This window comes from Barbus barbus (assembly GCF_936440315.1).
Source record: "Barbus barbus genome assembly, chromosome: 37".
In the NCBI taxonomy this organism is placed as follows: Eukaryota; Metazoa; Chordata; class Actinopteri; order Cypriniformes; family Cyprinidae; genus Barbus; species Barbus barbus.
In genome coordinates this window covers 13,632,626-13,644,717 of record NC_136715.1, presented here as the reverse complement: position 1 = coordinate 13,644,717, position 12,092 = coordinate 13,632,626, and the positions used below count along the sequence as shown (strand labels likewise).

Here is a 12,092-nt window from a genome sequence, read left to right as displayed (position 1 = left end):
TAGTTGATACAGGGAACCAGCAGTCTAATAAAGAGGTTGATTGGCAAAAAGTATTTGATGTATTTTGAAAATACAAAAATACTAAGATTAAATGTATTTAAATACCAAATACATTAGATTTTTTTCAAAGGTATTAAAATACAAAATAGTATTTTGTTTTTCAAATACAGTACGTATTTTAAATACATGTATTTGAAATACTGCCCATCCCTGGGTACTTTTTATGAGATCACACATTCGTGGTGACATTTGTGTATCTTTTCATACTCAGTTCATAAGCTCAAACACACACGTATCGATTCAAACTCTAACACACACAGATACACACTTCAAAGAGAATTCTAGTTATCAAAAGCATCAGAAATCAGCCTTTCACATCTGCTCCTATGCTATGCAGTTCATAGGTGTAAAAATGAAATATAAAATATAAAAATGAATAATAATAATAATAACAGAATATTATACTACAAATATTTTATAATGATTATTTAATAAAAATATGCATTTATATTATATTTATAATATAATAAAATGTTTTAGAATAAAATATAACAAAATTAATATTAATTTTGGTCACAAAGTTAATATTAATTTTGTTATATTTTATTCTAAAACATTTTATTATATTATAAATATAATAAAATATAATAAAATAATAAAATATAATATAATTATATTATATTATACATAATATGATATAATCTAAGAAACAATAATAATATAGCAACATAAAAGGTAATTAAGAACAACTGAAAGGCTGCCAAAATTTGCAGAATAAAAATGTGCATTAAAAAAACAACAACAACAACAACAAAAAAAACCTATAGGACTTCGATCAGATTCAGACCCTCTTGGTTTTACATCAACGCACTGTAAATTGCTTTGATAAATTATCTGTCAAATGCACAAATGTAAATATACATTTACAAAAATAGCCTTCAAACCCTATAAATGTATATATACACATACATACATATATATATATATATTATACACACGTACACATACACAGACCATTATGCAAATGAACAAATGAACATGGCAATGGGAGTAAATGGCTTACCTTTACACTTGCAGGTATGGAGGTTGTGTTTGGTATATGCAACCTTCAGACACAATTTATTTTTCTCATACAATACTATTTGCGTCATAGCCTCCTCAGTGGGTCGCAGACCTCCACAACCCTCCCCTCTTTCCCTCTGATCTTGTCTTTTTGCCCTGGGGTGGGTCCACCACCCATCCCTTTCACAGGAACATTCCAGAACCACAAAGCCTTTATATATATTTGAACTCAATATCATTTTCTATTTGAGGGTGGTTGATTGAAGTTGGGGGGAGCAGACAGATGAAATAGAAATTAGATGACTGGAAGAGGACAGCTCTAAAATATGTATTCATAACTTGAAGGGCTGAGAGCACATCAACAAGCTTTTAAAAATCATTGGACATTTCATTTTTGCTTGTGTTCACCTCAGGAGAGAAATCTACAAAAATATAGGCCTACGTACGTCTTGTGCGCTTCAAATCCTGAACCCCCTTTCCCCCCACATCCCCCTCCCCCACCCCTTATAGATTTGCAATGAAATTAATGAACAAAAAATATTCTTGAGTAAGAACACTGGGCATGTTTGGTGAGTTTATTCAACATATCATAAATGTTAACTACTGTAAATAGGCTAAAATAATAAAAATAAAATAAACTGAGACAACTATCCATCATATACATTAAAAACAACAACAGCAGTTCAGTTTGAGCTGTTCACTGCAAAAGCACCTCCAGATTTCCAGCATCTGCTCTCACACCATTGAGGAACTACTTCCAGAAAATTTATTTAAAGTCTGAGAGAGAGAGAGAGAGAATATAAACATCAGAGAACGTTTGACTTCCTGAAGTGTTTAACCGCACAGGTTGCACTTAAATTTTATTGGTCGTTAGATTTATGAAAGTTTTGATCCAAGCATTGTAAAACAGCTTTTGTTTCATACCGTAGTTAAAAAAGGAATGTTTAAGGCTGTTGCGAGAAATCCAAAAGCCATTGGAAAGAATGACCTACAAACAATACAGAATTATTATTCTTTTTTTAGGAGAGGAATGATCTAAAAATAATGTCAATTCAAGCAGAGAAAAAAGCATGTATAGGGTAATGAATAGTAAAATAAAGGCTCCTCAATTAGTTTACACAAAATGCATCTTGGTTGGTTTGAAGTAGGAACATCTTAGAGGTGTCTACCTTGCACAGGATATGACTTAACTATTTACTTACTTAAATAGAAGCACAAAGCCATAGGTCTCCACTAGCATGCCAATACGAGGCCATCTTAGTAGAACTAAAGCCACGCCTCCTAGAAAGAAGGCGGAACTTCTGAGCTTCTGTCTCTGGAAAAAGAAGTGGGCCGTCCTCCTCAAGCCAATGATGAAGGCCAGACCAGACAAAAACAGAATCTGATAGCAGAGGAAAAATGTTTGGAAAATACATAATATATGCACACACACACACTGCCATTCAAAAGATTTTTTGATGTTTGAAGAAAAAACAAAAAAGAAAAAAAAAACTTTTATGCTCTCCAAGGCTGCAAGTCTGAGTAAAAACTCAATCGTAAAATGCTATTACAATAAAAAAAAAAATATATATATAATATATAAAAAAAAAAAAAATCTACACTATAAATAAATAAATATTATTTATTTATTTATAAATATTTATTTATTATTAAATAAATATTATTATATATTAATATGAATACTAATATATATATATATATATATATATATATATATATATACAGTATATATATATATATATATATATATATATGTGTGTGTGTGAAAATATTGATGATGATTTGCTGCTGAAGTAACACCCATTATTATCATCAGTGTTGTGCTGATTCATTTTGTGGAAACTGGAATTTCTTTTCATAACATTTTTTTTTAGAGATGCACAAATAAATCAGTATACACACAATTGTGTCATGTTTTTGATTTTTTTTAATGTAAGCTATAGCTTCTGACCTTTAAATCAAAACATACTCATTATTTTATGACATCACTTACTGCTTTATTTAATCAGAAACACAGTCTAAATGTTATTTGTGTAGGCTATTTTATTTTTAATTTAACTAGAAGTAGGCCAACAGCGCCCCCTACAAATTAAAACCCCTTACCGAACGGAGAGGCTGTCACTGCTGCCGCTGCATGTGCTATTACTGTTTACTCTATCACACACTGAATGCGTAGGTGCTTTCACAGATTAACTGCAGGGATCCAAAAGAGTGAATCTAATGGTCATTCAGACAAAACTTTGCTTCAAGAATTAGCCACACTGCTGAAATGATCTAATCACTAGCACACCCTGATCATGTGCGAGTTAACCCATTCCTCTTATCGGCAAGGCATAATTTTTCATATCAGGCCGATGCCGATATTTACATTTAAAACCAACATCGGCTGATTCCGATATCAGTCCGATAATGTCGTGCATCCCTATTTTTTTTTTTTTCAATTTCAAAATAACTGCATTTACTTATATATATATATATATATCAACAATGTAAATGTCTTTACTGTCACTTTTGATCAATGTAACGCATTCTTGCAGAGTAAAAAATTACACACAAAAAAACAGAACCAAACTGTAATGTTGGGATTGTTCACCCAAAAATGTAATTAAAAGTATTTCCAGTGAAAATGCCTTTCGCCCTTACTCTCAAAACTTAAAATATTTGATAAAAGTGACTTAAGATTGATGACAGAATTTTCAGCTTCTGGTGAACTATCCCTTTAAGAAACCTTTCCCATGACCAAAGATCTACATAGTTCATTGCGTCATGTCTAAACAGCTCATTACAGCACTTACGTTTCCAAATGCCAACAGGACCGAGTCAAAGTACAGCAATATTCCAAACAGCACAAAGAACACACCGAATCCTGACAGACCCACACCGATTTCTGGAAAACAAGTCAAAATAGATTGCAGCTGTATTCTTAGTTAGTCAATAAAGCAGATATTTTCGTGGTCATTAAAAAAAGAGAGAGCATCTTCTGAAAATTTTCTAACCACTGCAAACCAAAATGTCTAAAATACAGGCCAGTCTTTATGTACTGATTTACATCGTTTTCATTTACTTACATTTCACTGCTGGTTATACTCTGTATACTTGTGTATGTGACAAATAAAAATCTTGAATCTTTAATTGAGCAGTAACAATTTACATTAAGTGTGAAAATGAACATAACTGTCTCTGAGTTGAGTTGTAACTGGACAGAACTTTATCTCATACAGTGTTTAATGTATATTCAAGTGAAAGAAAGAGACTCACTCTGAAACTCTGTGATTGTGATCATGGTCTTCGCTCTGTTGTCCCTCTTGGCTCAGATCTCCCGGTTTCAGTTCTTCGCTTTTATTTTGTGTCTTGCACACAAATGCTTGACTTTTGAACCCTACCATAGGGTGAACATTAACCAAACCTATTAGACTGATGAGAGAGAACACTCTGCCTGATGATGCACTTTCTCTCATCTACACTCTATCACAGTCCATTCACTCATCCACAGAAGCATGTGTCCACTCACTCATCTGCCCTCATTTCCTTACCTCGCATCCCACAGCTGACAGCTTGCCACCCTAAACAACACCCTTTCACAACTTGTTAATATCCTCTGCCCTTTAATCACTTTAATGTATGCATTATTAGCATGACAAATAACTGTAAACCGTGCAAAACAGCACAAAAAAAAAAAAAAAAAAAAAGTTTACAATTTTGGTGACAAGATAAACAAAATTATTATATGCAGTGCTTGAAGTGGGCCGGTACGCACCGGTACACAGTACCAGCACTTCTATATTTTAGCCTTTATAGTACCTGCACTTTTTTGTGTGTACCAGCACTTCTGACATGTTGCCGGTACTCAGAGTAAAATCTTCAGGGTCTGGTGATTAGGCTATATGATCCCATATATGATTAGAAATTATATAGAAATTATGTAAATCACACCCAGGCAGGATCACCTCTCATCTCGACCAATCACATGAATGAATGCAAGCAGAGTCGCGGAGTAGTAGAATAATAATTATTTATCGATTACTAATTTGAATTAGTACTTTATAACGAAAATCATATCTTAAAATGAAAAGAAGCAGGCTTCAGCAATCACATCATTTTAAACCGTAAACTCCTGGAAAGTCCAAGGATCCAGTGAAAGAATTCAAACAGTAAGCTCAAAACAGCGCTAATGCAGAGAAAACACGGCCGATTTCATCAGCGATTATGGAGAGAATAGTGACGTACGTCCAGATGTCAGCGTGTATTTGGCTTAAAAGCAAGAGTGTTTTATAATGAACGCTGATTATGCGGTGGTCAGATTTAGCGATTCTGAATGGATCCTTATATTAAAAGCAGGTGATTTAGTGGTCCTGTTTGGTATTGCAGCTTGACTTGTGCTAATTTGTATTGAAAACTTTTATTTAATTATTGATTGATCAATTGTGGTAATATACATACATTGTGAATTATTAAAAAGTACTTATTTATTTAATATAAATAAATAAATAAATAAATAAATAAATGGGGGGGGGGGGGGGCACTTCTATTTTTCCACTTCAAGCACTGATTATAAGGCTTGTTGGAATACTTGGTCCTGATTGGTCAAGAGCAGCATTCTATGAAAGTTTGTTCCCATCACAGAATTTAAATATGTTTAAATTGATGGTAAAACTTAAGGACATTATGAATTTATTTATTTGATAAAGCATCATATGACCCCTTTAAATGAGCATACAATGTAGCCCACCGTCAGCCTGTTGACTCGCCAAAAGGCCTGCCAATACCAACTTTTTTTTTACCTCAACCACAGCCCAGTTCTCTCCTGCTATTTATTAAAACAATATCTAACAATGTCTTTATTTTCCATTACACAAATACCTTTTCGCTATCCACTCATTAATTCTATCTGGTGTTAAACAAATGCAACAAAGTGAACTGTCTTATAAACAACCAACTCTTCTTCACAACATAAAGTCTTAAAGGGGTCATATGATGCTTTTTTAAAGATCATTATTTTGTATATTTGGTGTAACAGAATATGTTGACATGCTTTAATGTTCAAAAAACACATTATTTTTCAATTACTGTACATTATTGTAGGTCCTCTATGCCCCGCCTCTCTCATATGTCGTTTTCTACAAAGCCCCTCCTTCCGACAAGCACAGTCTGCTTTGATTGGCCACCTGACCCAGTGCATTGTGACTGGCCGAACACCACAAGCATGCCCCTTACCATAATCGCGAGCTTCAGCTTTCAAAATAAATGCAAAGACAGTTAATAATGTCCTTAGTTTTACCATCAGTTCAAGGCCGAGAGGGGAACGGAGACGCGTTACAGACACAGTGATGATACTCTGACTCCACTGTGATGTGAACCTCATCTCTCTCTCTCTCTCTCTCTCACACACGGCGAGCAAAACTCTGCATTTGAACAGTCAATATAGCAAATATTTAAACTAATAACAAAACATACAGTTGCTGATTCAGAAGCGCCAGATTGTCATAGCAAAGTTGGATTGACCCCTTTTTTTTTTTTTTTTAGATATAGACTTCACAGCCAGCCTATACTCTCCTAGGTTCACAAAACTGTCGTCCATAAAATGCGTTGCACAAATTCGAACATCTGGGTTGTGCTGTTCTGTTGTAAATAATCTTAATGATTCCTAACTGCATATACTACTTTCGGAAGGCCAAATATATGTGCTTTTGCTTTCGCATAGAAAGACAGCTTCTCCCTGACATGGCTGCATCAACACTACTGCAATTACTGAAACTACGCCGCCTTTCTTTGTGTGAAACCACCCATTATTTTTGAGGGGGCCCGAGTTGGGGGGGGGGTCATCATGTGACACACAGCAGGCCACAACAGCACTTTTGTTTTATTTTTATTTTATTCGAAACATTCCCAAACGCATTAACTATATCATGAAATATCTTGATTCTCACCTTTATAGATTATGTTAGTTGATCTAGTGGATAATGGTCAAAGTAACCTAACAATGTATTAACTATGCATAAAAACCTGTCTGTTTACTAAATTAACAGATATGGATATCATGACATTACATATTTTAATACGACTGACTTTATATTTAATGTGAATTTAACATTGAAAGTTAATGAGAATAAAAACATTGTAAGTTAGGCTACTAATCATAACACTTTCATTGTACAGAAAGAGAGCAAATAACGTTTACATTGTCAAAGAACATTTTTACTGACAGTCTCGAGAGTTCAAGCACTCTCAAAAACTTGAAAATTACTGAAACTGTTAACATTGTGAAATGAATATCTTACTTACAGATTCGTACACACATTTGCACTTTGTTGTTTCTTACGAGAGAATTCGCCAGGAAGACATATTCAGTCAGCGATCCAGTGAAGAAAACAACGCATTTTAGCGATCACTCATCTGAACGCATCTGATTGGTCATTAGATTCATAAGCTCAACAGCATTGTGTATGATTGGTTGCTATAAAAACGCGTCTATCTCTGGCTCAGGGCCAGTCAGGGAACTCAGATTTGAATTTAGCAGCTAATATGATTCATGCCAGCACGATTGTATTAAATATAGAAAATATTAATCGGCTATTTTTTTGTCTTTTGGAAGCTGCATTCAAAATCCACTTGGCTCAAAAATTTGAGAGGGCACGTGCCCCCTTACTGGTGTGAACATTATGCAAATATTTCCACATCATGACATAGACATGTGGGGGCGTATTTTAATGAGGCGTTTAAGCCCGGTCTGGATCTGCCTTCTCTTTTAGATAGAATAAATCCTTTTGTGGGAGACTTTGAGCTTTGTAACTCTGCAGATCATAAGATGACATGCACAAACAGCTACATAACACACTAAAGAAAAGGAAAAATAGAAATCGCATCAAATGACCCCTTTAATACTTTCAAGTAGAGTTGTGTATATCACAAACATACAGTGTTGTATATTTATTAGCACCATACTCCATACTGCTGACACATTTTCTTGGCTTTCACTTAGTTCTTGTGTTCTTATTGTCAAAATTTATAATTGCTTTCCCATAAAGTCTCATCCCCAAATTAAATACAAATGTAAAATAAAGCAAATATTCAAAACAAAGCTAAAAAATTATGGTCATAAATGTGGTTGGGATTCCTGTGAAAACGTTTTGGAATGTTGAATCGACTGATTTCTGGCTCAACACTATGGGTTTGAATGCAGCTTATTCCATTTCCAGCAGTCAAAACAAGATTAAGGCTTCAAACTTTTGTGATAAATAGGCTTCATTTTTCTGTAATTAATTTAGTTGACTATTTAGCTCACAAGCTGTTGAAAAGAGCTTCTGTTGTAACTTATCTTGTAATGCAATGATGTCAATGAAAAGTGTGTCTGTTTTAGGTGTAAAGTAAGTGTTGTGTCTAAAGGTGTTCTCTGCTTAAGGTTGAAAAATATTGCTTTTTGGACCCTGCAAGTAACACATTAATAATATATGCATATATTTTTCTTGTTTATCATTCACAGTACACTCACCTGAAGCGAGTGTTGGAATACAATTCTGAATGTCCAAACTCTACTGAAGAAAAGTGATACGAACAAATGAAGAGTTTTAATTACAAAAGAAGGTTTTAAATACATTCACTTTATTGCATGAGGGTACTTCTAAAGCAAGCACATTACGTATTATTTTGTTTGATTTGCATAGCTCAAGCAGTCTCATTTTTTTCCTTAAAATAGCATTAGTTACGGTAAATATGAAGACATACAGTGTTTTGATTTAAAAATATTTACACAGACCAATGTGCTTATTTTGAATTACTGTAGTTAATCCCACTTTATATGCTACATTAGACATCTCTGCTTTGACTGTCCAACTGCAACTTTGACCATTTTGTCCAGTTACGTACAAAATAACACTTAAAAATGACTTTTAAACACGGCCTTCAAAAGGATGCTGCAAAGTTTCGGTCAATAAATTAAAAATATATCAGCCTCGATCAGTATCTCCATAATATATCACATCAAAACTCTCTTTAATTATTTTATAAATGTAACCAATCAAACCTCATTTTATACATAGAAAAATATGCGATGCATTGATCTTGTTTTTCTCTTTCTGAAAAATGATAAAAATAGATCTCTGTCTTTCCCTTCAGGGTGCTTTTTGCTTAAAAGTGATGATGGCTAATCTGCTTTTGTGGAACGTTATTAATTTTTCCAGATCTCATCCTGTGTTTTAGCTTGATTCAGGGGCACAACTTGATTTCCGTGACTTTTCTCGATGGGAGAAATAAATGACAGTTTTGTCAAAAATTCTCACAAAACAGATCATACACAAGCTGAGGCCAGTGTTTAGTCAAGCGTTTGACCAAAAACAGACTAATTTCATGTAAAAAAAGACAAGCAGAAAGCACAGTATGGGCTAACAACTTGCATGGCATTTTAGAGGTTTCGCTATAGGGGAAAGATCCCCTCAAAGTACAAAACAGGAGATTTATATGGTTTGGCAAATTTGTCTTTACTTTACGACACATTATAATCAAGCTGCTTGATTACAGAGGTAATTACCAGTGATAGAAAAATAATCCAAAATATTGTTCCATTTAATTCCATGTCAATCTATATTTACACAAAAATTGTGCCACAGCAGAAAAGAAACAGCCAAATGAATCTCCAAATGGCACAACGATCCACAAATAAGGGCTTTGATATTCTGTTGGGTCAGCAGGTTACATAATTTAACGTCAGTATGTACAGGCTGTAATGCAAGTTGCTGGCCTCGCATGAACACGCATTGTTTCAACAAGCAGACTTACAACTCTAAGGACACTTCCAATGATTCGGCTTTCTCTTCTTATTAATCTATCACACACGCTCACAAGTATTTAGGTACCATTATTTGGTAACTACTAGCAGTAAAAGCACTATGATGAGTCCACATGGCTTTGATGCAAAGATTAGAGTAATAATCATATCAATATATATGCTTTCTTTATAGATACACACGGTACTTAAAGGCCTGACAATGGTTTGAGAGACTGCAATGTTAATGGGAAGAGGATACTCAATCCCTGTAGTGAAACCGGAGAGGACTGTGGGAAAAGAGGAGGCCAGGAGAAGTCACAGTGAGTCTGGCCTTAAAGATGATGGAGGGGAAGTGCCCAATGCCTTCTTGCAACAACAACATCCTTTGGATCAAGACAACAAAGGATTCATCAACAGTCTACGATTGCTCCAAGTTCCGTTCGTAAATCCTCAGGGGTCGATTGCGGCTTGTGTTCTGAACACAGTTAATTATCATACCAGCAGTTCCGAATCTTTCTTTCAGATGAATTACAGATAAACTGAGCTTTGACAACTTTGCTGTAGTCCTTGGTCAGTTTTTTCAACTTCCTCAAGCATGGCTATTTTCCTCTGGTCACATCTCGATCTTCATCATGCTCTTTCCAGTCACAAACGTGCTTGTGTCTGCAGAATCCGCCCTGAGCAGCTGTACCCAGCATTTGTAGTATGAATCTGCTGTATGTACTCCAGTCAGTAATGTGACCGAGAGTAGATATGAATCTGTAAACATCGTCCACTTCCTGGCTAGTTTGTAGCTTTTGAAATATGACTGCCATCCTCCGAAACCAAGTCAAAACAGATGATAAAAAATTGAATTGAATTACGTATTTCTGCCGTGGGTTACGCACTCCGAATGTGGATTGCGAGGAGATGTGGAGGCAGATAACCTCATTCGTGAACAGCCTGCAAATATCCAAACATTTTGAAATATTTCTCTGTATGGTGTTGTGTAAGCAATCGAAAGAAATAAAATGTTTGGTGGAGGCAAAACATATGTTCTCGGTGTTCAGTGGGGGTTTTTTCCATCTTTTCTTTGTCTGCTGGACACTCAGAAGGGTTCATCGTCAAATCTGACAGTTGCAAGAGCTTGAGCTGGGAAAATGGAAGAAGAGAGAGAACAAAGAGAAGAGGAGAACAAATGTATCGTTAGAGACTGTCGTATTCTTCTATTTCACAAAAATATCTTAATTTGTGTTCCGAAGATGAACAAATGTCTTAGGTTTGGAACGACATGAGGGTGAGTAATTAATGACAGAATCTTCAAAAATGTCATCATTTACGTCATGTCGTTCCAAACATATATGAATTACTTTCTTCTGTGGAACACACAAAAATATATATTTTAAAGAAGATTTCAACTCTTTTAGTCCAAATGAAGTGAAATGAACATGTCTGAAACAATATTGAACCCAACAGACTTTCATTGTATTGATAATTTTGTATAAGTCATACAGGGTCAGAGTGTCAAGAGGGTGAGTTATTGATTACAGCATGTTCATTTCTGGGTGAAGAAAATAATGTATCAGACCTCAATTGATAGTGCAAAATGTGCCACCATCAAGGTGACGCTTTATTAGACATGAGTGTGAATTCTTTTCTTCTATGGAAAAATGTTCTGTCATAGAGAAGCAACTATTTGAAAAGAATGACTCTGTCCCAGATGGCACTCTCAGTCATGTGATCTGCACTTGGCTACACAGGGAAGTTCACATCGGTGTGGGTCTGGCAAAAGGCTGTATTGAGAATGCAAAGCATTCATAATTGCTACCCTCTTAAATATTTTAGACCTTGGAATGACTAGAAAAAAATATTAGAAATATATATTAGAAAACTGGCCATGGAGTTATAGGATGTAATTAATTTACATGATAAAAAAACTTGTTTATGTTGTGAATTAAAATTATAATATCTTAATATCTTGAAGCCCCTCTTGGAAGTTTGCTGAGGCCTCCTTGTGGGCCCCAGACCCTTGGTTTAGAACTACAGAGTTACATTAAACACACCATTTGTGACAGGGCCTATATAGTTGAAGTTAACATGTTTATAAAAATAGCTATCGGAATAACACTATCTGGCTTATTGGCACACTTTATTACCCACATGAGTCTTTTGAACTGTGAGGTTTGCTACCATCAGAAAAACTCAAGTTGAATATATTCAATATGGTGGCACTTGTTGCCAAAATAGATGGTTTCTGTGTGAAAATAGCAGGAGCAAATTGTCTTTAACA

General features: G+C 34.8%; 2 protein-coding genes across 2 annotated transcripts in view; both read right to left on the bottom strand.

Annotated features, from left to right (window-relative positions):
- Positions 1-1,584: 1,584 nt before the first annotated feature.
- On the bottom strand, positions 1,585-4,415 carry LOC306856680 (vesicle transport protein GOT1A-like). Its single transcript, XM_079396064.1, has 5 exons — positions 4,321-4,415; positions 3,858-3,949; positions 2,265-2,443; positions 1,987-2,050; positions 1,585-1,839 (listed from the first exon to the last, which is right to left on the bottom strand). Exons 1-5 carry the CDS (start codon positions 4,343-4,345, stop codon positions 1,798-1,800), a joined length of 402 nt encoding a protein of 133 aa, XP_079252190.1. The 5' UTR covers positions 4,346-4,415; the 3' UTR covers positions 1,585-1,797.
- A 4,225-nt stretch (positions 4,416-8,640) lies between these two features.
- Positions 8,641-12,092, bottom strand: part of LOC306857279 (pleckstrin homology domain-containing family A member 6-like) — a 58,116-nt gene continuing 54,664 nt past the window's right edge. The window contains 1 exon segment of the mRNA XM_079397143.1: positions 8,641-10,954. Within this exon segment, the coding sequence (XP_079253269.1) occupies positions 10,751-10,954 (204 nt within the window). The 3' untranslated portion in view covers positions 8,641-10,750.